The 22,466-nt window shown below is 33.7% G+C and overlaps 2 protein-coding genes and 3 pseudogenes across 4 annotated transcripts; 4 read left to right on the forward strand and 1 right to left on the reverse strand.

Moving 5' to 3' along the window:
• Positions 1-3,706: 3,706 nt before the first annotated feature.
• Positions 3,707-4,893, reverse strand: LOC143605750 (uncharacterized; annotated as a pseudogene).
• Positions 4,894-6,123: 1,230 nt separating this feature from the next.
• Positions 6,124-7,981, forward strand: LOC143605748 (protein TAB2 homolog, chloroplastic-like; annotated as a pseudogene). The gene is made up of 5 exons (XR_013148608.1): positions 6,124-6,520; positions 6,598-6,667; positions 6,734-6,861; positions 6,974-7,117; positions 7,719-7,981. The product of XR_013148608.1 is annotated as a protein TAB2 homolog, chloroplastic-like (transcript).
• A 1,042-nt stretch (positions 7,982-9,023) lies between these two features.
• LOC143605747 (uncharacterized) lies at positions 9,024-11,100 on the forward strand. Its single transcript, XM_077081747.1, has 5 exons — positions 9,024-9,056; positions 9,581-10,039; positions 10,134-10,511; positions 10,592-10,659; positions 10,757-11,100. The coding sequence occupies exons 2-5, from the start codon at positions 9,605-9,607 to the stop codon at positions 10,977-10,979; spliced, it is 1,104 nt and encodes a 367-aa protein (XP_076937862.1). The 5' UTR covers positions 9,024-9,056; positions 9,581-9,604; the 3' UTR covers positions 10,980-11,100.
• A 315-nt stretch (positions 11,101-11,415) lies between these two features.
• LOC143605742 (receptor homology region, transmembrane domain- and RING domain-containing protein 2-like) lies at positions 11,416-16,239 on the forward strand (annotated as a pseudogene). The gene is made up of 4 exons (XR_013148605.1): positions 11,416-11,462; positions 14,249-14,452; positions 14,529-14,933; positions 15,680-16,239. The product of XR_013148605.1 is annotated as a receptor homology region, transmembrane domain- and RING domain-containing protein 2-like (transcript).
• Positions 16,240-20,612: 4,373 nt separating this feature from the next.
• Positions 20,613-21,011, forward strand: LOC143605743 (uncharacterized). The gene has a single exon (XM_077081745.1). It carries the CDS (start codon positions 20,613-20,615, stop codon positions 21,009-21,011), a length of 399 nt encoding a protein of 132 aa, XP_076937860.1.
• Positions 21,012-22,466: the final 1,455 nt, after the last annotated feature.

Consider the following 22,466-nt stretch of genomic DNA (forward strand, 5'->3'; position numbering starts at 1 on the left):
CCAAACTCTTCCTTAGTTTAATCCCAAAATGGATTCGGGTCTTGAGAGAGAGAGGGTGTTTGTTTCTTGAGTGTGTGTGTGTGTGTGTTGTGAGAGGAAAGAGAAGAAATAAAAGAAGTGGTTGGTCTCTATATATATATAGGGGTTTCATGGGTCCCACCACTCACTCCCACTTCCAACTCTCAAATACATAACACACGATTAATTTAACGACACATAACTATTAACAAAACTTTCTGTTATTATATGTTTAACAAAAGTTGGACGTTACATGATTATTTTACTATTTTGGTGTTTAAGAAAATAAACTATGGATGGTAAGTGAAAATGCATGGACTTTGTCAAGAATTTGCTTTTATATTAAGTAAAATATGTTTGTGTTTCGTTCGTGTCTATGGTTCTCAAATACAGATCATTAAGTTATAAATCATTTAGAAAAACTAAATAAATTATATAAAAGTCCTCTAAAACCCAAATTTAAAAAAATTAGAAAACATCCAAACAATGAGTGACTTGAAATTTAATGTTTCAATTGTTGAGATAGAATTTCGAATATGATGAAAATAATACAAAATTAGAATAGATCATAAGAGAGTAAGTTTTATATAGATCTTACTTCTTACTACTATATTAAGGTAACATTATATTGACACATCTATTTTTCTAAAGTGTCCACATAGGATGATACATAATTTATTTCCAAAATAAAATCCTATTTAAATCTATTAAATTAATATGCTACATTTATTATTATTATTTTTAAAATTACTAAATTAAATTTTCATTAACTCTTATTTAATGGTGATTTCCAGAAATAAAAAAATGTTTAAAGTCTTTTAAACTAATTTTTTAAATAATTTATTTTAAAATATTATTATTATAAAGATCCATTTGATTTGCACACAACAACTAACATATGCCTGGACTATTAAAAGTCGTTTTTTTCGAGCGTGTGTACATCTCGATTTATTTTACCATTTTAAAACTAAAGTTATCATTTCGTACCATTGAATTGTATATAAACATCTTTTTTATTAATGTTACATTCTTTATTTAGCCTGTGTATTACACGGATTACTAACCTAGTAAATTATATATTATTAACATGCAATCATTAAAGAATTAATGGCTATTTGATAGAATTAAATAAATTATATATTATTGACATGCAATAAAAGAATTAATGACTATTTGATAGAATTAAACAAATTAAATATTATTAACATGTAATAAAAGAATATTTGATAGAATTAAACAAATTATATATTATTGACATGTAATAAAAGAGTTAATGACTATTTGATAGAATTAAACAAAAGATGTAACTGTTTGCATTCTTATAAAGAATTTTTAAATGTATCACTAAAACACACATAAATAAAATCCTATGGTTGAGACCAATATTTATAACGTCTCAAATCTTTATTATTAACCATAAATAAAATTGTTTAATAATTAGGGAATTATATCCTTCTTTTTGAAGGGCTAAATAATAAATTATCTCCTTTTGAAAGAAGAGGGATACTTAAATAGTTAAATCTTGAGACCGCCCGTCAAATTGGTCACCAACAAGCTTCGTTGTGTGTTGCTTGATTGGTTTTGTTACATAAAAGACATATTATGTCGTAACATGTCATTTTAATTATATACACATACCTTTAGATTGATAGAATATTTCAAATATATTAATTATAAACCCAAATAAATTACATTTTATATTCAAATACGAGAATTTACACAAAGTGATATCCGGGCCAAAACACTCTCAAATATAGCAAATTTCATGAATAGTTTTAGTCAATGGCTTTTATAACTAACATGATATTTTATGTAAGAAGCGGGGATTTAATCACATACAAATAAAATAACTTTGATTTTTTTATATGAACTTAGCACAAGAGGCAAAAATTTCAATTAAGTCTCGTTTAGAATACATATAACTACAAAAAAAAAAAAACGAATAACTTTAACTGAATTGTAACAGCCCAGCTACCGCCGCACCATAATATTGTCCGTTTTGGCCGGGACGTACCTCCATCGCCTCACGGATTTGCTTTTAGTTGCCCAGGTGAAGACTTCCCAGGAGGTTACCCATCCTGATACTACTCCCACCTAAGCACGCTTAACTGTGGAATTCTCCTCTCATCAACTACCATTAAACGCCCAAAACGCGTTATGATGGGGAAGATATCCACCTCCTTATAAAGAAGGCTTAGTTCTCCTCCCAACCGATGTGGGATGTCACAATCCACCCCCCTTAGGGGTCCAGTGTCCTCGCGAGACCTGGCACCACCGGTCCGGCCCTGGTTTTGATACTATCTGTAACAGCCCAGCTACCGCCGCACCATAATATTGTCCGCTTTAGCCGGGACATACCACCATCGCCTCACGGATTTGCTTTTGGTTGCTCAGGTGAAGACTTCTCATGAGATCACCCATCCTAATACTACTCCCACCTGAGCACGGTTAAATGTGGAGTTCTCCTCTCATCCACAACCATTAAGCGCCCAAAACCGATGTGGGATGTCACATGAATTATCCAAGACCCGAACAACACTCCTACACACATTTGGTTTTCTAGCGTGTGGAAAAATAAGATCATAACAAGCCTCTTGTGAAACTTAACTCTTGTATGATCTTATGTGTGCTGTTTTATGCATTAAACACATCATTGTAGATAAGAATTAGTTCTCAAAGTTCATCTTTGTTCGTGGCTAGTGCCTTAGTTGGAGCCAAATGCATGGTTACGGTCAGGCCAGGTCATGTACTCAGGTTGGTCTGACCCGCAAACACTTTTATTCCTTTTATTATATTTCAATAATTGACAAATGCGTTAATATGATTAGAAATTCAATCTAACTCGATTTATGTTTTGTGCTAGCTGATTTATGGCAAACAATTGTATTGCATACCATGATAATTACATTTTTCTTGTTCGGAGTTTAAGCAAAGCATTTCATTGATGAAGACTCCACCATCGTTTCACAGAATGATACGCTGGATCTGCCATCTGTTTAGTATATAAAATGCCAAACAAGTAAAAAAAAAGATCAGCTTAAAAGGAAACGGGTCAAAATCCCCACAATATAAATGAAACCATAAAATTTCACATTCATATTTGACAACCTAATTATTTACATAATAATAAATTTTGAAACTATATGTATTTTGGGTCAACCCAACCCAACCCAACCCGTCCTAAAAAATTGCCCTTTTTGACACGAACCATATAACTTCACAATCTTGTTAATGTCTGCGTTGAAGAACCATCATTGCATTTTGCAGCAATTCTCTAGCTTTCCTATCTGGCGAGCATCCACTAGCCTCCATATCTTTATACACTACAGGCACCTTATCAAACTCCTTTGCTCTTATCAAAGCTTTCATAATAGTAGTGTAGGTAACTACGTCTGGACTTACACCCTTCACAAGCAACCAAGAGTACAAATAGCATAAGCAACTCCAATTGTAAGATATTTTATGCGGTTTATAACAGACAAAAGAACATACACTTTCTTTTATGTGCTGATATACCGAGAGCGCCTCCAAGTGTCGTCCAGCAATGCCAAACGCATTGATCAATACGTTAAGCATAATAAGATTTGGTTCGATTCCTTCACGTTCCATCAACCGGAGAACTTTAACAGTTTGCTCACACAAACCCTATGTAACAAAGTCGCATCAAATTGCCAAATGTATGTTATTTTCAAGCATTACGAGACAACATAAATACGAAAATACTTGCCAGTTGGGCATAGGCGTTTGCGAGCACACAAAAGATTCTAGCTGACAATGAAACCCCTTCAAGTTTTAATGTATTTATGCACTCTTCTACATCTTCAAACCTCCCATACTGCCCATAAATATCAACCAAAACTGCATAAATGAGCTCGCTTTGTCGATGACCTCCATGTTTCAAACGATCAAACGTTTCTCGATTACATCCCACTTCCCCTGTTCACCTAACCGACTAATGATAGTAACAAAGATACTCGGATCAGGATACAGCCCTTGTGCTTGCATTTCACCAAACAGTTTAAGCGCATTCGTGAGATCGCCGTGCTTGCAATGCCACCGAATCAAAGAATTCCACGTACTGATATCTGGTGTAATCCCTTCTTGCAGCATTTTATCAAACACCTGGCGTGCGTCTCCTAATTCACCCGATTTCCCAAACGTGTCTATAACACTATTAAAAATCTTCTTGTCAAGAACAACTCCATTGTTCCTAAGTTCCTCTACAACGTTCGTAGCCTTTTTCCACATTCCATTATCCCTATAAAGCTCAATAATCCTACTGTACACAAACGAATTCGGTTCAAACCCGTCTTTCCGCATATCAGCCACAACTTTCCAAGATTCATTTAACCGTCCAGCACTCGCGTAATACCCGAGGAGAATCTCGTACATTTCTCGATTCTTCAAAACACCCAAATCATTCATGGACTTGATAACCCTATCAGCAGCTCTTAAAAGGCCTCTTTTTAAAAACCCTTTGAGCAAGATATTATAAAGTCTCTGTCTTGGATGAAACCCTAGGGCTACCATTTCTTGAAGAATGGCTTCGGCTTCTGAAGTCCTGCCGGCAGCAGCGAGTGCTGTTAACAGACAAGTGTAGGAAGCATAAGTTAATCGAAAGCCTAGGGCTTCTAATTGGGAAAGAAAGTCCATTGCTTTATCTATGTTTCCTGATTCACATAGTTGACGGATGTGCCTGTTGGATAGCTCCGGCGAGAGCTCTTGGCCGGCAATTTGGGTGTGTGAGATTGAGGGTGTGTTGTTAATTGCATTTGGTCTGTAGAGGTTTGGTGGAATTGAGAATTGAAATGATTTAGGGTGAGTAATGACTCCATGTTTAATGTAATAGAAGCCTGTGGTTCCGTTTAACTGCATAGAGAAGAGAATTTCACTAAAATTTAAAGACCCAACTCAAAGGTTTCAGAAGATTTAGCAACTCAAATTTAAAGACCCGACTGCTGCGACGTGGTGTTTTTTTTAGCAACTGCGGAGGCTTGAGCTTTGTGGCCATCGATATCGGTTACGTGCATAATAATGGCGTCATAATTGAACTAAAAAATAAATTATCATACGACGGTGAGTCTACACGAATTTGGTCAGTATCAGTATGTTTGTTATGATACAGGGATGAGCGTTTTCAGTATGAGTACCGATTGGTACCGTCGATACTGAATCGGTACCAAGTTTTGAGTTTTCGGTATCGGTACGGTACCAGTATTTCCCGGATTTTTCACGAAATATCGGTACCATACCGGTACCGAACCAATACCGGTATCGAACCGAATATTTCGGTACCGGTACCAACTATTTCCAAAATTCGGGATCTGGATTTTCGGGATTGGTACCGGTACCATCCCGAGCTCATCTCTATTATGATATAAACAGCGCCGGTTACACTCAAATGTTAAGCCACAAAAATAAATCAAGTTAAGATATAAACATAAAATATTTATCATATTTCAACTAATTAATGTAATAAAACAATTTAATCTAAATAGAAGAAAGTTTTTTTTGAAAATTAAAAATAGAAGAAAGTTGACGTTTTTAAAAAAAAATTATAACAATTTAAAATCAATACGAAAAAATTGTCTTTTCACAAAAATACATCATTACAAAAGTTAGTTGTATACTGAAATAATATATGAGTAAATCAACAAAGGAGAAAAGAAAACACAACATTAGGTAAAAAGTATATATTAACCACTTTACATATAAAAAGAAATTATGAACATTACGAGTCTATATGTTACATTGATCACTCTTAGAAAAAAAAAAATCAACCCTCTAACAATGTTTATAAATTTATATGGTTTATGATAAATTATTAGTTTCTATAAATGAACTCAAAATATTTCTAGTGGGGATGTTCATGGTTTGATTCAAAACCGTCTAAATCGGTCATCGGTTTAGTTTTACGGTTGGTTTTTTTCATTAACCACTGGTTGGTCGTACCAAACGGTTTGGTTACGGTTTTACAACGAAACAAACCATATAAAACCGGACCGTAAAAACCCATAATTTCCCATATATGCTGAAAATATTGGCATCTTATCCATCACCAGTTCCACACAAACATGACGAGTCTCACCAAAACTTATTAACTCCATGACCAGTCTCAGCATCCGCATGGCTACTCTCAGCTTCAACACCACCAGAATCACCACACACATTCAAATCCCATCGAACCCCATCACCCTTTTACACCAAACCACCACCACCTCAAACCCGGTTTCACTACCCGTTGACGAAGAGAACAAGATGACGATGACCCAACTGCAGAATTGAGTTACCTTGACCCGGAGATTGTTACTGAATGGGAGCTCTAGACCGATTCTTGATATCAGAGGGAAGAAGATCTGGGAGGTTGTGATAGTTCTTTGTCTCTTCAGTATACCAAGTACTTTCCTAATAATGTTATTAATAGTGTCACTTTGAAGGATGCTATTGTCTCCATTTGTGATGAGTTGGATGTGCCTATACCCGATAAAATCAGATTCTTCAGGTGATTGTTTGGTTTTTTTGTTAATTTGTGTTCTTGTTAACAGTTGATTCAGATTGGTTTATTAATGATGGTTGCAGGTAACAAATGCAGACAATTATTACTAGAGCTTGCAAAGAGCTTGGGATTAAACCGATTCCTAGCAAACGGGTGCGTTTATAATATAACTTTAAGTATCTAGAAAGTGTATTTATGTTTGAAGTTATGCAATTTCAGTGTTTGTCTCTTCTTCTTTGGCTGGAAGAAAGGTATGAAACGGTGTATAAACGACATCCCGTTTCCGATGGATCTGCCCAATACGCTGTATGGAGAAAAATGGGCTTTTGTTCAGTTACCGTTTTCAGGTAAATTCTATTTTGGTTGAGGCAAAATTACTGTTTTTTAAGTAAAAGACTGTAAAGATTTTAAGGAACTTTTGTATTATTATTGTATCAATTAGATAGTTTGTTTCTTCAGATGTTAAGAAGGAGCTAGAGACGCTAGAAAAATCATTTGCCTTTGGCGCAACTCTGGATTTGGATTTGTTGGGGATAGAAATCGATGACAATACGTTGATTCCTGGATTGGCTGTTGCATCTTCACGTGCAAGGCCGTTGGCAGGTTGGTACATACATTACATTCTAGGTGGCAAAATGGGTTGATAGAATAGTTAAGGTGTTCAGCTTTAAAAGTTTTCGATAAAATAGTTAACGTGTTAAATATCATTGCAAACACTGGATTAATTGAGTAATTACATGGAATAATTATGGTGTTAAGTTTTGTTTTCTGCACGACTTTCAACCCGGTTTACCTATTCAGCTATTTTTTTATTTGAGCCGTTTGAGCTAAAACATTACCCAAATTTACCCATTTTTAAGTAGAACAATTGAAATTGTCACCTACATATTTCACAGCAAGATAGCAAATAGGTGTGCCCATTTGACTTTTGAGGTCAACTGTGCCTTGTTTTGACTTCAAAATGGGGTTTAAATCTTTTGATACTTATTAGAAAGTTTACAATTGCAATTGTTTTAAGAACATCAAGAAAGAACAAAACAATGTTGTTACTTGAATAGAAAAACCATATAGATTTTGAAATTTAGAAGTCAATGATTTGATCTCCACGGTCTAAGCTTCCGACTTGTATAGGCATAGCCATATATTTAATACATCATTGGAAACACATGATTTGACTTTATTTATTAAAACAATGTTGTTGCAGCTTGGATGAACGGTTTAGAAGTGTGTTCAGTTGAAGCCGACTTAGCCCGTGCTAATTTGGTACTATCTTTTGGGATTTCAACCCGTTATGTCTATGCCTCGTATAAGAAATCACCGATGACTACAAGTGAGGCTGAAGCTTGGGAAGCTGTGAAGAAAAATAGCGGAGGGTTACATTTTCTAGCAATCCAAGATAGTTTGGATTCTGATGATTGTGTGGGGTTTTGGTTGTTATTGGATCTGCCACCATCACCTGTATAGGGGAGATTAAATGCTAGTATTGTAGTACATAATCTGGTTATTGATCTAATTCCTTCAACTAACCAAATTTGATTAACAAAAGTATTTTTTATTTCAACTCTAACCATTTGACCAGTTGTGAAAGCTACAAAGCTTTCTATAAACTTTAATCCAACCAAAGGGTGTCACGTAGCCATAAATATGAAAAATCTCATCGTTTGGGGCTAAATCGTGAGAATATAGCTGTCAACTGAGTTTAGATGCGATTGACCGGTCAGCCACTCACATCGTGACATGTGGGGTAGAAGTCTTGCTTTTTGGCTCTTTCCTACAAAGTTATCGGTTGTTTATTATTCCATGTTTTCTTTGTGCTTTATAACAAAGTAAAAAAGTATATTTTTTATATGATAACTGATAAAGAAAACGAGGATGATATAAGCGAGATTTTGGCAGGGAATAGGAACAAAAACAAGTTTTCTGCTATCAAGTGTGATAATGAGACTACTGAAGCCAAAACGGCGGGGAACCGGGGGGGGGGTTGGGTTGGTCACATTTTGGGGATGAACTTTGTGGATACGTGGTTGGATCGAGAGAGAGATGGTAGGAGGATAATTAATGATTGCAAAAGAGCTGTGGACATTTTACCGCCATACCTGTTTTTTGCATTGAAATGATGACCGGGCGCCACATGACGTAAAACACTGGTAAATTTTGACTATGCATGATCTTATAGGGTAATTTTAAGATGAATCAAATTATTATTTTGTATTTTTATAAATTGTTAATCATTTTTAAATTACAGGGACCAAAGCCGTAACTCCGAAGGGCCTAGACAGTATCCATCCCAAATCCTAAAACCCTCTGTTCTCTCTTAAATTTATTTGCAGAAAGAAATTAATATCATCACAGTGGTGAAATTGAATCCAAGGAAATGGTTATGTAGAAACTACTTTTACGCCTAAACCTTAACCTCTTTCTCTTCCAATTTCAATGTCGTCTAATAGTATTGTTTCTTTCAGGGCTTGGAGTGTGTTTAAGGAGAATCCTCATATGGATAAAAGGGGGTGTTGCTGAGCTTAAGAAAATCTACAAGGACAAGGTATTCTTCTATTCTACCCAATTTTTGTTTGTAAGCAGTTAAATCAAACTAAGATGTATGCGTGTCACCTCAAATTAGTCAACAGGTCAATTTTGGCTTAGCCAATGTGTAACATAGACACATATTACAAAAGTTAACTTAAAAAGGTCCAAATGGGTTAGCATCATCATGACCATTGTTTTGTCTCCACCGCCACAACCACCATGATCATCCAACCAAGCTAGTTATTTATGCATGTATGTGTGTGAGTTGTGATACAGTGTGTTCATGGGTGATATATTGGCTATATGTGCTAATGAGTGTATGCATGTATGGAATAGTTTGTGATACCATTGCATGACTGTATGTGTGTACTGTGTATGGAACAGTTTGTGTATGTACATGGCAGTCCTTGAATGCATGTATGTGTGTATCAAATGTCTGTCTTTTGCTGGTAGTGTTCTTGTAGATATTAAATTACGGCTTAAAGTTTTTTAATGATATTTTAAATTTAATCATCTTAATTAGTGTGTTATCTATGTCAGTTTTTTGGGAAATCGAATCAAAAGATGGTGGAGTTTTTACGAAGCTCTGTTGGCATTGTTCATAAAAACCATGCCGAAAGTATAACCACATTCATCAAACAGAGTGTGGATGAAGAGCTGAAAGAGAATGTTGTGAACCCTGTACAACAAAAGAAACGTCTTACTTTCTGTGTAGAAGGAAACATAAGTGTTGGAAAGACGACTTTCTTGCAGAGAATTGCGAATGAAACACTCGAGCTTCAGGATCTTGTTGAGATTGTTCCTGAACCAATTGACAAGTGGCAAGACATTGGCCCTGATCACTTCAACATTTTAGATGCTTTTTATGCCGAGCCCAAAAGATATGCTTACACGTTCCAGAACTATGTATTTGTCACAAGAGTTATGCAGGAGAAAGAGTCATCAAGTGGAATTAAGCCCCTTAGATTAATGGAAAGAAATGTTTTCAGTGATCGGATGGTATGCTTTATGACTTTTTTAAGTAACTGAACTGTGTATATGATATGTTTAGTGTTTTACAAATTACAACAATATACTTTTTCTTTGGTTAAAGGTGTTTTTGAGAGCGGTGCACGAAGCTAACTGGATGAACGAGATGGAGATAAGCATCTACGACTCATGGTTTGACCCTGTTGTTTCTTCTCTTCCGGGGCTTATTCCAGATGCTTTTATGTGTCTTCGGGCCAGCCCAGATACTTGGCATAAGCGAATGATGCTTAGAAAGAGGGCAGAGGAAGGTGGGGTCAGTTTAGAATACCTTCGTGATTTGCATGAAAAACATGAGAGTTGGCTTTTTCCATTTGAAAGCGGGAATCATGGGACTCTGTCTGTTAGTAATCTTCCTGCTCACATGGATAGCGCATTACATCCCGACATCAAATCCCGTGTATTTTATCTAGAGGGAAATCACATGCACTCCAGCATTCAGAAGGTACTTTTAAAGTTGAACATGGTTAACTTTTTAAATTTGTTTTTTTTTACAGTTGGTTATTGACTATTTTCTACAAATAGGTGCCTGCTTTGGTTCTCGATTGTGAGCCTTACATTGATTTTAGCAAGGATATTGATGCTAAACAGCAGTATGATTTCTTTCATTTTACATGCTTTCCATATTTGTTCTAAAGTGATCGAATTTTAGTATATGAACATATTTTCTTTTTTTATATGTATGTGAAGGTATGCTCGACAAGTGGCTGAGTTTTTTGAGTACGTGAAGAAAGTGAAAGAGGTGCCTGCTGAAGGCGAAGAAGTGAGCAGCAACAAAGGTAGGCAATCACGGGTATTGCTGCCACACGGAGGTTTGTGGGTCCCACCACAGGGCGGGAATATTTCAGAGTCTGTCAAGTCGCTGGATTTTAGATGGGCCATGTCGTTCATGCCTGGATCGGGCCCAGGGTAATGGTTTGTTGGTGTACTTTAATCTGTCGTCTGCTTGTATAAAGAAGTTTTAATCTCCCTATCACACACACTGCATGACTGAAGTTAATGTAGGATGATTGTAGTTTTTGTGCAAATTTTAATCAAGGTTTTGTAAGTTTGTTATTATGTTGCTGGGATTGAATTGGTACATTGTGTACCAAAACTACCAATGGGCCAATAAAGTCTTCTGGAAAAGACTTGAATTGGTGCATTGTGTACAAATTTTTCGGCCTTTGTCAAGACCGGACAATTTATTTGGTTTATATGGCGGTTTGAATGTGATTCCACATTTCCACTTTCTATTTAAGGTTGTTTTTTTTCTTTCAAAAACTTGTTTCTGGTGATTTCAAAATTTGTTTGGAAAAGTGTATTATTTGGACTCTAATAACTAATTATTGAATGGCAGTTTCACATAAATGGTTGGTAATCTAAGACTTTATCCTGCACCTTTACAATGGTGCAGGTTAGTTGACTAAAGTTTTATTTGTTTGTTATAAACTTAAAATAAAATAGGTCTTTTTCACGCCATTTTATAAAAGTTTCAAATTATCATTATCGACTAAGTTGAACCCAAAAATTGAATAAAATTCAATACCACACTCTTTGATCAAAACCAACTCTATCTATGACGATAATATGTGGAAACATAAACCCTTTTATTATAGATTTCAAACAATCTAATGCCAAGGGTGTAGTTGAAATGCTTTTTTTTTACACACAACGATTATTGTTATGCAAAATGTCTCATTAGTTTGAACACCCGAAAAAGAAAAAGTCAAGAAGAGATATCAGATACCTATAGTCTGACTATCTGGTATATCTTGATTAATGAAAACTAGTAAAAAATAATCTTATGGCTCCGCCAAGAGTGTATTAAGTATTTTATTTGGTGCTAATAATAATCGGGTTGAGTTCAAAGAGAATGACGCATTTTACCCTCCACGTTCACTTTTGGTTAATGGACATTGAATGTTACAATTGTCAATAGTGTTGGTTTATAGTAGAGGGGATATACAAGAGGAAGGCCAATCCCATTCGATTGTGGGTGATAATAGTAAAGAGAGGTGGTGGTGGTCAAAAGTGAGCTTTTAGAACCCAAAGCTTATGAAAAATCATGATAAAGGGAGAGACCCGTAGCTTGAGTTTGGGAATTAACTCCAACAAGACTTGGGTTTTTACTTTTTAGGGTTAATTAATAATTTGCATTTAGTCATTTTAAATTAATAACAAATGAAGAAATAGAAATCGTACAAGTTTCATTATTTATCTAAATGTTGAAACATAAAAGAGTAAGCAATGAATAAACCATGAACTATAGCTGTATATAACTTTCATGACAACCCATATATATTACATGTAGCTTAGTCTTCTTATGTATACATGCTAGCAATTGTGATTGATAAATATCAATAATTTATCTTTTGTGGTTTATGAAGGAGGTTATATATTTTTCGATTTTCTATGTTTTTAAATCGTGGTTAGTGGAAGTTAAAATTACGGGTGTGAACGAGTCGAGCCACATCCATGTCCGGCTCATTTTCGAGTTCTAAATGGAAGCAAAACTATAAAAAAATACAAATATATGTTATTTAAAAAGATAAAGATATAATTAAACATAAATATAAAGCAAAATAAAAGGGGAAAATTCTCAAAATGTCTCATTAATGGAGAGATATTCCAATTTTGTCCTCATAAATAAAAGTTTCCAGAAATATCCCCTATAAATACGTCTTTAACGACGTGTTAGGTCTCAACGCGTCTTTCACGGCCTGCTTGGCCACCAAACGCGTCTTTTACGACCTGTTAGCCTCCAACGCGTGTCTTTCACAACCTGTTAGCCTCTAACGCGTCTTTCACGACATTTTTGGCATATTAATTATTTTTTTGTAATATTACATCATTATAATTATAATTAACTTTATACATATGTGGTTTTTCTTTTATAACTTGTAATATATACATTTACATATAATTTCGAATATGTCGTTGAGACGTGCTTATTTTTTCTATATGCTGTCGTAAATTTTACTCAAAACTGAGTATCAAATTGATATCGATATATTCAATAAATGCTTAATAAAATTTGACCAGGCTTGTTGCAAGTAAAGTTATGCTAACACGTAGATAAAAATAAGCATGTCTCAACGGTATATTTGGAACTTTATATAACTTTATGCATTACAAGTTTTATTAAAAAACCAAATATGAGTAAAATTAATTATAATAATATACTATTAAAAAAACAATTAATAGGGCAAACATGTCTTGAAAACACGCGCTGGAGGCTAACAGGTCGTGAAAGACACGTTGAAGCCTAACACATCGTCAAAGACATGTTTTTAAAGAACATTTCTGAAAACTTTTATTTATAAAAACAAAATAAAATATCTCTTATTAGTAAAGAATTTTTCCAAATTAAAGGGATAGAAAAGGGACACAAAAACACAAACCTACAATTACTAAGCGGTCCCACATCCAACCCAACACAAGAATACTATTATTATATTATTTTGGTGGGTTAGATTTAAATAAGAAGTTTGATTTTTCTAAGAATACTAGGAAGGAGGGTATTTTAGTCTAATACTTTAATATCAAAACTCACTTACTTTAATATCAAAACCCATTAATTTTTTTTAATTTTTATATTACAATATGGTACTCATATAAAAGATAAAAAGACACTCGTTATTATGGTGAATTTGTTTTTCAATAAAAACGTCGTAAAAAAAGTTATTGACGTTTTAAAATGATAGGGGAATTTGGCATGTGTCTTACAGGTGGAGAGAGAAAGTCAACAAATATGTTATTCCTTTTATGCCCTTTACCTTAGTGTTCACACTTGATTTCCCTCTAAACTAATCTCAACCCTCCGTATTCAAAATTTAGGATTGCTTTCTTTTATAACCTAACACTTATTTTGGTTTAACCAACCGGATAATCAGTCTTGTTTGTTTGTTTGTCTTGTTGATTCGAAAACCGTCCGACTCAATCGCATCTCAAAACCCCTAGTGATAGTGATGATGGAATCTGATGTTTAAACCTACAGTTACGATGTTCAATCGCTCTATTTTCTTCTTCTTCTTCTTCTTGTAGGTCTTTGTAAACCACCCAATCGGCTTTATTTTTTATACATAACTCATTCTTTGAAAATGAGAATTCTTAGTATTTGAGTTTGCTACTTTGTTTTTTTGTTTGTCTTCAATTAATATAATGATATTTTGACATTTTAATTTCAAAACTTTTTTGCAGCTCCACCTGTGAAGGTGGAACACTGTTTCTTGCAGAGCCATTGGACGCATGTGGCCAATAAGTCAATCGAAGAAAGCGTAAACCAACCCTTTGTGCTAATAGTTAGAGGCATATGCAGCTTTGAGGAAATAATTAGAAGAGCACAATCTGCAGGATTCAAGGCAGCAATCATCTACAACTATGATGATACTGATCTTGTTGCAAGTATGATCTTTGTTCATTTGAACTTTTACTATCACGTATTATCTGTTGTTTACAATATATTTATTTATATTTGCAGTGGCAGGAGTATCAACGGCTATAAAGATACACGTGGTATTTATTAAAAAATCAGCAGGCTTAAAACTGAGCAAGTATGTGGGTATACCAGCAATGGATTTATGGATCATTCCAACCTATGTGAACTCAGCATGGTCAATCATGGCCATATCGTTTATATCCTTGCTGGCAATGTCTGCCGTCCTGGCAACTTGTTTCTTTCTCCGGCGGCATCGGATAAGGCGGGGCCGCCCTCAAGCTTCTCGTGTTCGGGAGTTTCATGGGATGAGTAGTCGGTTAGTTAAAGCAATGCCCAGTTTAATATTTACAGCGGTTTTTGAAGATAACTGCACTTCAGCTACTTGTGCTATTTGACTTGAAGATTATAATGTTGGTGATAAACTTAGGATTCTGCCATGTAGACACAGTAAGTAACGTTTTATGTTTTTTTTGTCAGGAAAACTTTGATTTGTAGGTGTGTATGCGAGTTTCAATTTTATTTCTAGGCGGTGTAGAAAATGTAGTTGTTTTGGTTTCGAGGTAGATCGCTACCCAGGGGCAAGGATGGCGGATTCTAGATGATTTTTAACTCTGCTTTTGGAGGAAGCGGGGTTTAGTTTTGAAATTTAAGTTACTATTCTGTTTCTTTTCCACCAATTTATTTGACATTTAATTTGATTTTTCTTCAATAACTGAATATTTAACTTATTTAAAAAATTTAAATACACATCTTTGTTTTATTCTTTTAGACATTTTGATATAATTTTATTTGAAAACCGAGTTCTTTCAAGGCAAAGTCTTTATTTTGTCTCGGAAGTATTATAAAGTACCTTGTTATGAAAGAACTCGGAATTTAATAAAAATTATATTGGAAGTCAAAACGCGTACAAAAAGTGTATTTAGATCTTTGAAAAGGGTTTCAAATATCATAATTTATTAAAGGAAAATCAAATGAAATGTTAAACAAATTATAGGAAAGAAAAAGGAAAGGTAATTAATATTTCGAAAACTAAACCATATTTCCTGCAAAAGCGGGGATTTATGGAAAAGTTAGGTTGCGGACTACCTAGAAACCAAAACCTAAAACACACCTAAACCTCATAAGAATTAGTGTATACACATGTTATTAGTGTGTTTTTGCTTCTCATCTTCACTTATGCTGTATTTTAACAGAATTTCACTCTATATGTGTGGACGCGTGGTTGACTTCCTGGAGAACATTTTGCCCGGTTTGCAAGCGAGATGCTAGGACCGCCACGGGTGAGCAACCTGCCTCCGAACGGACGCCATTGCTTTCATCCAGCCCGGTTTCCATAGCTTCATCAGCTGCACTATCTTCTGCATATTCATCATCATACGCATCATCATCACGAGCAATGCAAATAGGCCAAACATCACGTACACCTACTAACATTCATTCTGTTTCAAGTACTCCTTACAGCCACCACCAATCGCCTTATATTACTCCATCAAGAAGCTCACTAGACATTAGAAACACGGCATCTTCTTCACATAGATCCCGGGCCTCTTATTTGATCTCATCAAACTCGTTGGGATACCCGTCTCTATCCCCTTTGAATTCACGACACCTGTCAGCATAAAATCCCTGTCCGGGAAATGCATCATCGAGTTATATATGGTCGTCAAGTCAGCAGGCGCACCCTTTGCGTCATAGTGATTCTGCTGCTAGCTTTTCTCCCTTTGCCTCGGCGCATTCGCTTCCTGAATGTTGACTATAGTGTGTAAATTTATACATTTGATGCTACTTCTGGCTGATATTTTTTTTGGTGTTTTGGTTGTGATTAGAATGATGGTTTTCATTGTGTGTGATTGGTGAGTTGTGCTTGTACGTTTGAAATGAAAGGGGGTATTAGTATTAGTATGAAAGTGAATAAAAGTTAATGCTTCTTAATCTTATTATAAAAACACATTAAAGTATCCAGTTTTCTTTTGTGAGTGATGTATTTTAAAACGTAAGGTAAGCCTTTGCCTAGTTTTAAATGAGTATAAAAGTAAACATAAAAGCATGTAACAAGAAATTATTTTATTTTGTCTTATATATTATTTCTTGGTAATTTTACGTTGCTCAGCATTCATCAAACTTACAGTTTCTTCTACTAACAACCATTTGTGACTTATGGACTAAGTTGCTACTAATTGCTAACAACCATTATCATTGTCATTGTCCTCCATGTCTTGTAACTTCTATCCGAATAATTTTACTTTGATCTAAATTAATTTTTTCAACTGATATTAGTCATTATCGTCACTACCTTAATTATGTTTTCCTATTCAGAAAATAACCTGCTATTTTTATTCAAATCAAAGATAAATTATGTTTTTACAAATGTTTTCAGATCCGGATGACTTACCGAGAGGTCGGACCGGATATTGACCTGGATCTGGATGACGTCATATTATAATAATATGATATATGTTATAAAAACAGATATATATGGGGCAGCTATATGGTAGTTATATTGGTTAAATGTATATATACATAGAAGATGTATGTAATTTTGATCCACTTCTTCAATACATCATATTTTCTTTTTCCGTTAATTGCTCTATACACGAATTGCTCCTATACGAATTCATCAACGCATTCATCATCCGGGTACTGAATATCAATCCTTTTTTGTTTTACATTATTTGGAATGCCCCAAATTAGATTTTTGGTTAGCGTAGAATACCCCAAACTTAGGTTTTTGGTTAGAATAACTACATTTGTCTACCTAATTTTAAACCAGAAATCAAACACAGAAATTAAAAACATAATGAACAGATTTGTTGAAATCCAACACATAATTTTAAACAGGAACCGAAAAAAAAATAAAATCAAATAATCCATTTTATATAATCAAACATACTCTGAAAACAAGACATCTCGACCACCGTCGGAGAAACCCAGGAAATCAAAACCAATACCTAACGGAACCAAACCCACTTTCCGATCAACCAATTCGGCACTAAAATGAAACAACGAAACCTGAATCTGAATCTAACGGGTGACGGAAGAACGAATCCGGCGGCTCCAGATCCTCGACTTTCCGGCGACCAGAAGGTTTTCCGGCGAAACAACAAATCCGGAAGAACGAAAACCTTACCGGCGATGGCGCAGACGTTTTGATTGACTCCGACGATTTCAGCGACGGCAGTTGCTTAGGTTCCGGCGGTGGATTGTTGTGACGCGGCGGTTGTGACACCGTATTCTTTTTCTTTCCGTTGTCTGCCCTGTATGTCTCTAAACAAGCCCATTTATATTATTAACATATAATACATAAGCCCATGACTAATTTATATTTAAAGTCCAAGCCCAAATTATATATTAAAAAAAATAGGTAACTTACGCGCAAACAAAGGAAACATATATATGCATCAAATTCATCCATATCCATAAATACACAAACGAATTTATATGTTACTTTGCTTCACAAAATAATTTTTTTAATGGTAATACATTCGAAACCCGTGTAGCACACTAGATGATCCAAATAATAAAATTATAAATAAAGCAAATAAATACATATTGTATTTGAAAAAATGATTGCATCTATGCTTATATCTATATGTACATAAATTGAATTTGTTTATATCAGAAAATGATTTTTTTTAAATGAACTTAATAATAAAAATAATATAACGCAAGTACAAAAACATATATGAACATGTTTAATCTATTGGAAATTTGATTCTCAGTATCATATATATATATATATATATAGGGGTGTGTTCTAGTGAAAACTTCTCTTAAAGAGAAAACTTAAAAACTTCTAAAAAACTATTTTTAACTTTTTAAAAAATTTTTTTTTTGAAGTTTATTTTTTTTCCATTATTCTCATATGTTGTTATTGGTTCAAAAAAAAAAAAAACTTGTCGGTATAGTGCGCATATGTAATAGTGTGTATTGCATATATGCAAAAGCGTTTGTATTGCATAGAATACAACACTATTGCACATATTTGATACACACTATTGTATATATGCAATATAAGACTAATACGCACATCGATTACACATTAGTACGTATGTGTAATACAACATTAACGCACATGTGCACCGCATCGACTTTTATTTTATTATTATTTTTTTCCCATATAATACAACACTACTACACATATGCAATACACAAATATTGAATATATGCAATAAAACACTATTAAACTCAAAAATACATAGTAATACACATGTGTAATACAACGGTATCGTACAGTAATACGTATGTGCATTACAGCGGTTTTTTTTTATTTTAAGTATTAGTCTTATATTACATATATACAATAGTGTGTATTAAATATGTGCATTTATACAATACAAACGCTTTTGCATATATGCAATGCACACTATTACACATGTGCACTATACCGACGAGGTTACCGATAAGTTTTTTTTAACCAATAACAACATATAAGAATAATGGAAAAAAGAAACTTCAAAAATTTTCTTTTAAAAAGTTAAAAATAGTTTGTTAGAAGTTTTTAGGAGTTTTTAAGTTTTCTCTTTAAGAGGAGTTTTCACTAGAACCCACCCATATATATATAAGGGTTCAAATAAGGGTTCAAATAAGGGTTCAAATAAGAATAAAGAGTTTCCTATGAATGATAAGAACCAATATATTTTTGACATTTGGCATTAAAACCTATGGTAGAAGAATAATTCTAGGAAACTATGTCGGTTATAATGGTAAAAGAGTAGAAAACTATGTCGATTTTTGGTAATTTTAAATCTCAACCCTTGGATCCCCTAATCTAATGGCCCATAATTATTCTTACCATTCCTAGGAAACATTGTCTTTTTACAATAACCTATCCATATATATATATATATATATATATATATATATAATTGAAAGAATTTTGGTTATGAACCTATTTCAAAAAAGACTTTTCATACAATAATAATTCTAAGCTACACCATGAAAATGATTTTTATAATTTTGAGGGGACTTCTCGACTTTGCCATAATGACAACACATAAAAATAACACGTTAATCTGTTCAATTTTGTGAATGTTGAGCATAATTTTGTATGATATGTTTCACACACTATATTTTAATCACCATTAAATGAAAAGTCAATGCTGACACAAATGTTTCATATTTGATAAAAGTTATAAGCATTAATAGGCCTAGAGGTAGCATGTCGAAAGTGTTCGCTGTCTTTTCTTAAATTTTAATAGTTGTGGGAAAAATAGTCAATTAGCCAAATCCCGAATCTTTTCATTATTTCCAAAAATGTTATTGGAAATAAATTCGAAACCTAAATCACGTTTAAAATTCTAACTTTCATTTTTTTTTACATTTTCAAGTCAAAACTTTGAACCCGTAACAAATTTGATGATAAATCTACTTGCATTCTCAAACTTTTAAAAATACTCATATAACTCTTTTTTAACCCGTAACAAATTTTGAGCCAAATGTAATTAATTTGTACCACACAATCTATTTACCAATTTTTGACATGTAACAATCATATTTAAATCTCACAAAAAACCTGAAACAATTATTGATAAACCGAGAAACTAACTACGATAAACTTGATTATATATGAAAGTGAATGGTATATATTATTACATTTTATATATAGTTTAGTAATTAATTGAAAAAATAAATTGATAGATTTAAAGCATATATTTATAATTTATAAGAATATTTATTTTATAAAAATGTATAGTATATGTAATAAATTAGAGTGTAAAGAAAAGTGAATAATTTAATCATGGTACAGATATGGATTTTTACATATTTGAGTGTAAAAAGAAAGTTAATAATTATTGGTCTATGACATAGTTATTAATTTGGAGGAAAAAAAGTTATGAGGATTGACCACAAACTGACACGTGTCCACAGTTATTTTACTTTATTAGAATAGGTAGATACATACACATATATATACTGTATGTATATTTAATACTAAGAACTTTAAGTATTTCATACTTATGTATCATAATAATCTTTATTACATAACACGGTTGATAATATTTTTCAATCCCTTCTCCGTGTATAACCATTTTATAATTAGAACCTGAAGTTCTAAATAAAGAGAACATGAAGTTCTCCTATAATAAACACATACTCATTGCATCACCTTTTTCCTTTGTAGATAAAATGTCAAATTTGTCAAAACTTGAGTTCGCCGCCCTTGATATATCAGGAAATAATTTTCTTCCATGGACTCTGGATGCTAAAATTCATTTAACGGCAAATAATTTGGGAGACACGATTAAAGATGATACTCAAACTACCCTTCAAGAAAAAGCGAAGGCAATGATTTTCCTTCGTCATCATCTTCACGAAGATCTAAAAAGGGAGTATCTGACTGTTGAAGATCCTCTTGAATTATGGAAAAGCATTCAAGATCGTTTTGACCACCAGAAGTTGGTCTTGCTCTCTAAAGCCCGCTATGAATGGCTTCATCTAAGACTCCAAGATTTTAAAACCGTTAGTGAGTACAATTCTGCCTTGTTCCGCATCACATCTGAACTTAAATTGTGTGGTGAAACATAACCGAGGAAAGCATGCTTGAGAAATATTCTCTGCGTTCCATGCATCAAATATGCTCCTGTCGCAGTAATATCGGGAACACAAATTTACTAAATATTCTGAATTGATTTCATGTCTTCTGTTTGCGGAGGAAAACAATAAGCTCCTAATAGAAAATCATCAATTGCGACCCACCAGTTCAAGCCCATTCCCTGAAGTGAATGCGGCAAACTATAAGAATGGACATGGAAGAGGCAGAGGCCGCGGCCCCAGTAGAGGTCGTGGGCGTGGACGAAGCAATACATGGTGACGAGAGTCTCATGGTTCTAAAAATAATGCTGGTGAATCAAGTAAGCAAAATATGGGGCGACATCCTAAAGGAAACACTAATGGACACCAAAACAATGGATGTCATAAAATGTGAGATGTCAAATCATTGGTCTCGTACATGTCGCACCCCAAAACATCTTGTTGAAGCATATCAACGCATGAATGAACAAGGGAAAAAGGTTGAAACAAATCTTATTGAGAATGAACCAAATGTATCATCTCCCGCTACTATATCAGACACTCATCTGGATGCATGTGATTTCATTGAAAATGTTCGTGATGTTTAAATGTTGTGTTATGTCTATACTTTAAAAGTATAACTTATTACTTAATTTAGTTTAAACTCTTGTAATGTATTATTTAACCTATGTGATGTTTAAAATTCCTATTTTGTAATAAGTTATAATTTGTTTTCTTTATTTTTATTTTTATTTCCTGAAGAAATATATATGCTAGCTCCAGAAGAGCTATGATTGGTGATGAATGTCTGATAGATAGCGGTGGTACTAACACTATTCTCAAACAATACATTCTACATAATGAGAACAACCTGAAGTTTTCTCAAATGTATACAAATACATATTAATTATTAATTATAATAACTATAATGATTTATCATTACTGAATAATGATCTCCTAAGTGAGGGGCATGTTATTTTCGCATGTGGTTGCACTAATTAACTAATATCTAATACTTCCTATCACAACTAATCTCCAGAAGAGAATCAAATATGTTTTCACATAAAGATATATGGTTGAGTGATTTATATATATCGCCACCATAATGTACCACAATGGAATCTCAAATGAATGAACGGATTCTCAGGGGGAGATAACTAAAGAATGAAAAGCCTGGTATATGTGAAATAACATGAAATGCATCACAAATATCAAATTTAGATCCCGGAAGAGGTCAATATAAATCTGAAGTCAAATATGTCATACATTTATAAAGAGTAACTAAAGAGTTACTAGATGCATTCATAAAAACATATAAAGTGACAATGTCATATATACCGGTATCAAATTCATTTGCTCGAATTATAATAATCAAAATAAGATTACAATACAAAGATCATGTGGAAGACAGAACTGGTTCCAAAGATAAAACCCACGAAAAATCGAATGAGCAAAGTAATGCAATTGGAT

This window comes from Bidens hawaiensis, unplaced genomic scaffold (assembly GCF_021521415.1).
Source record: "Bidens hawaiensis isolate Kalapana, Puna unplaced genomic scaffold, B.hawaiensis_p1.1 tig00071038_1, whole genome shotgun sequence".
In the NCBI taxonomy this organism is placed as follows: domain Eukaryota; kingdom Viridiplantae; phylum Streptophyta; class Magnoliopsida; order Asterales; family Asteraceae; genus Bidens; species Bidens hawaiensis.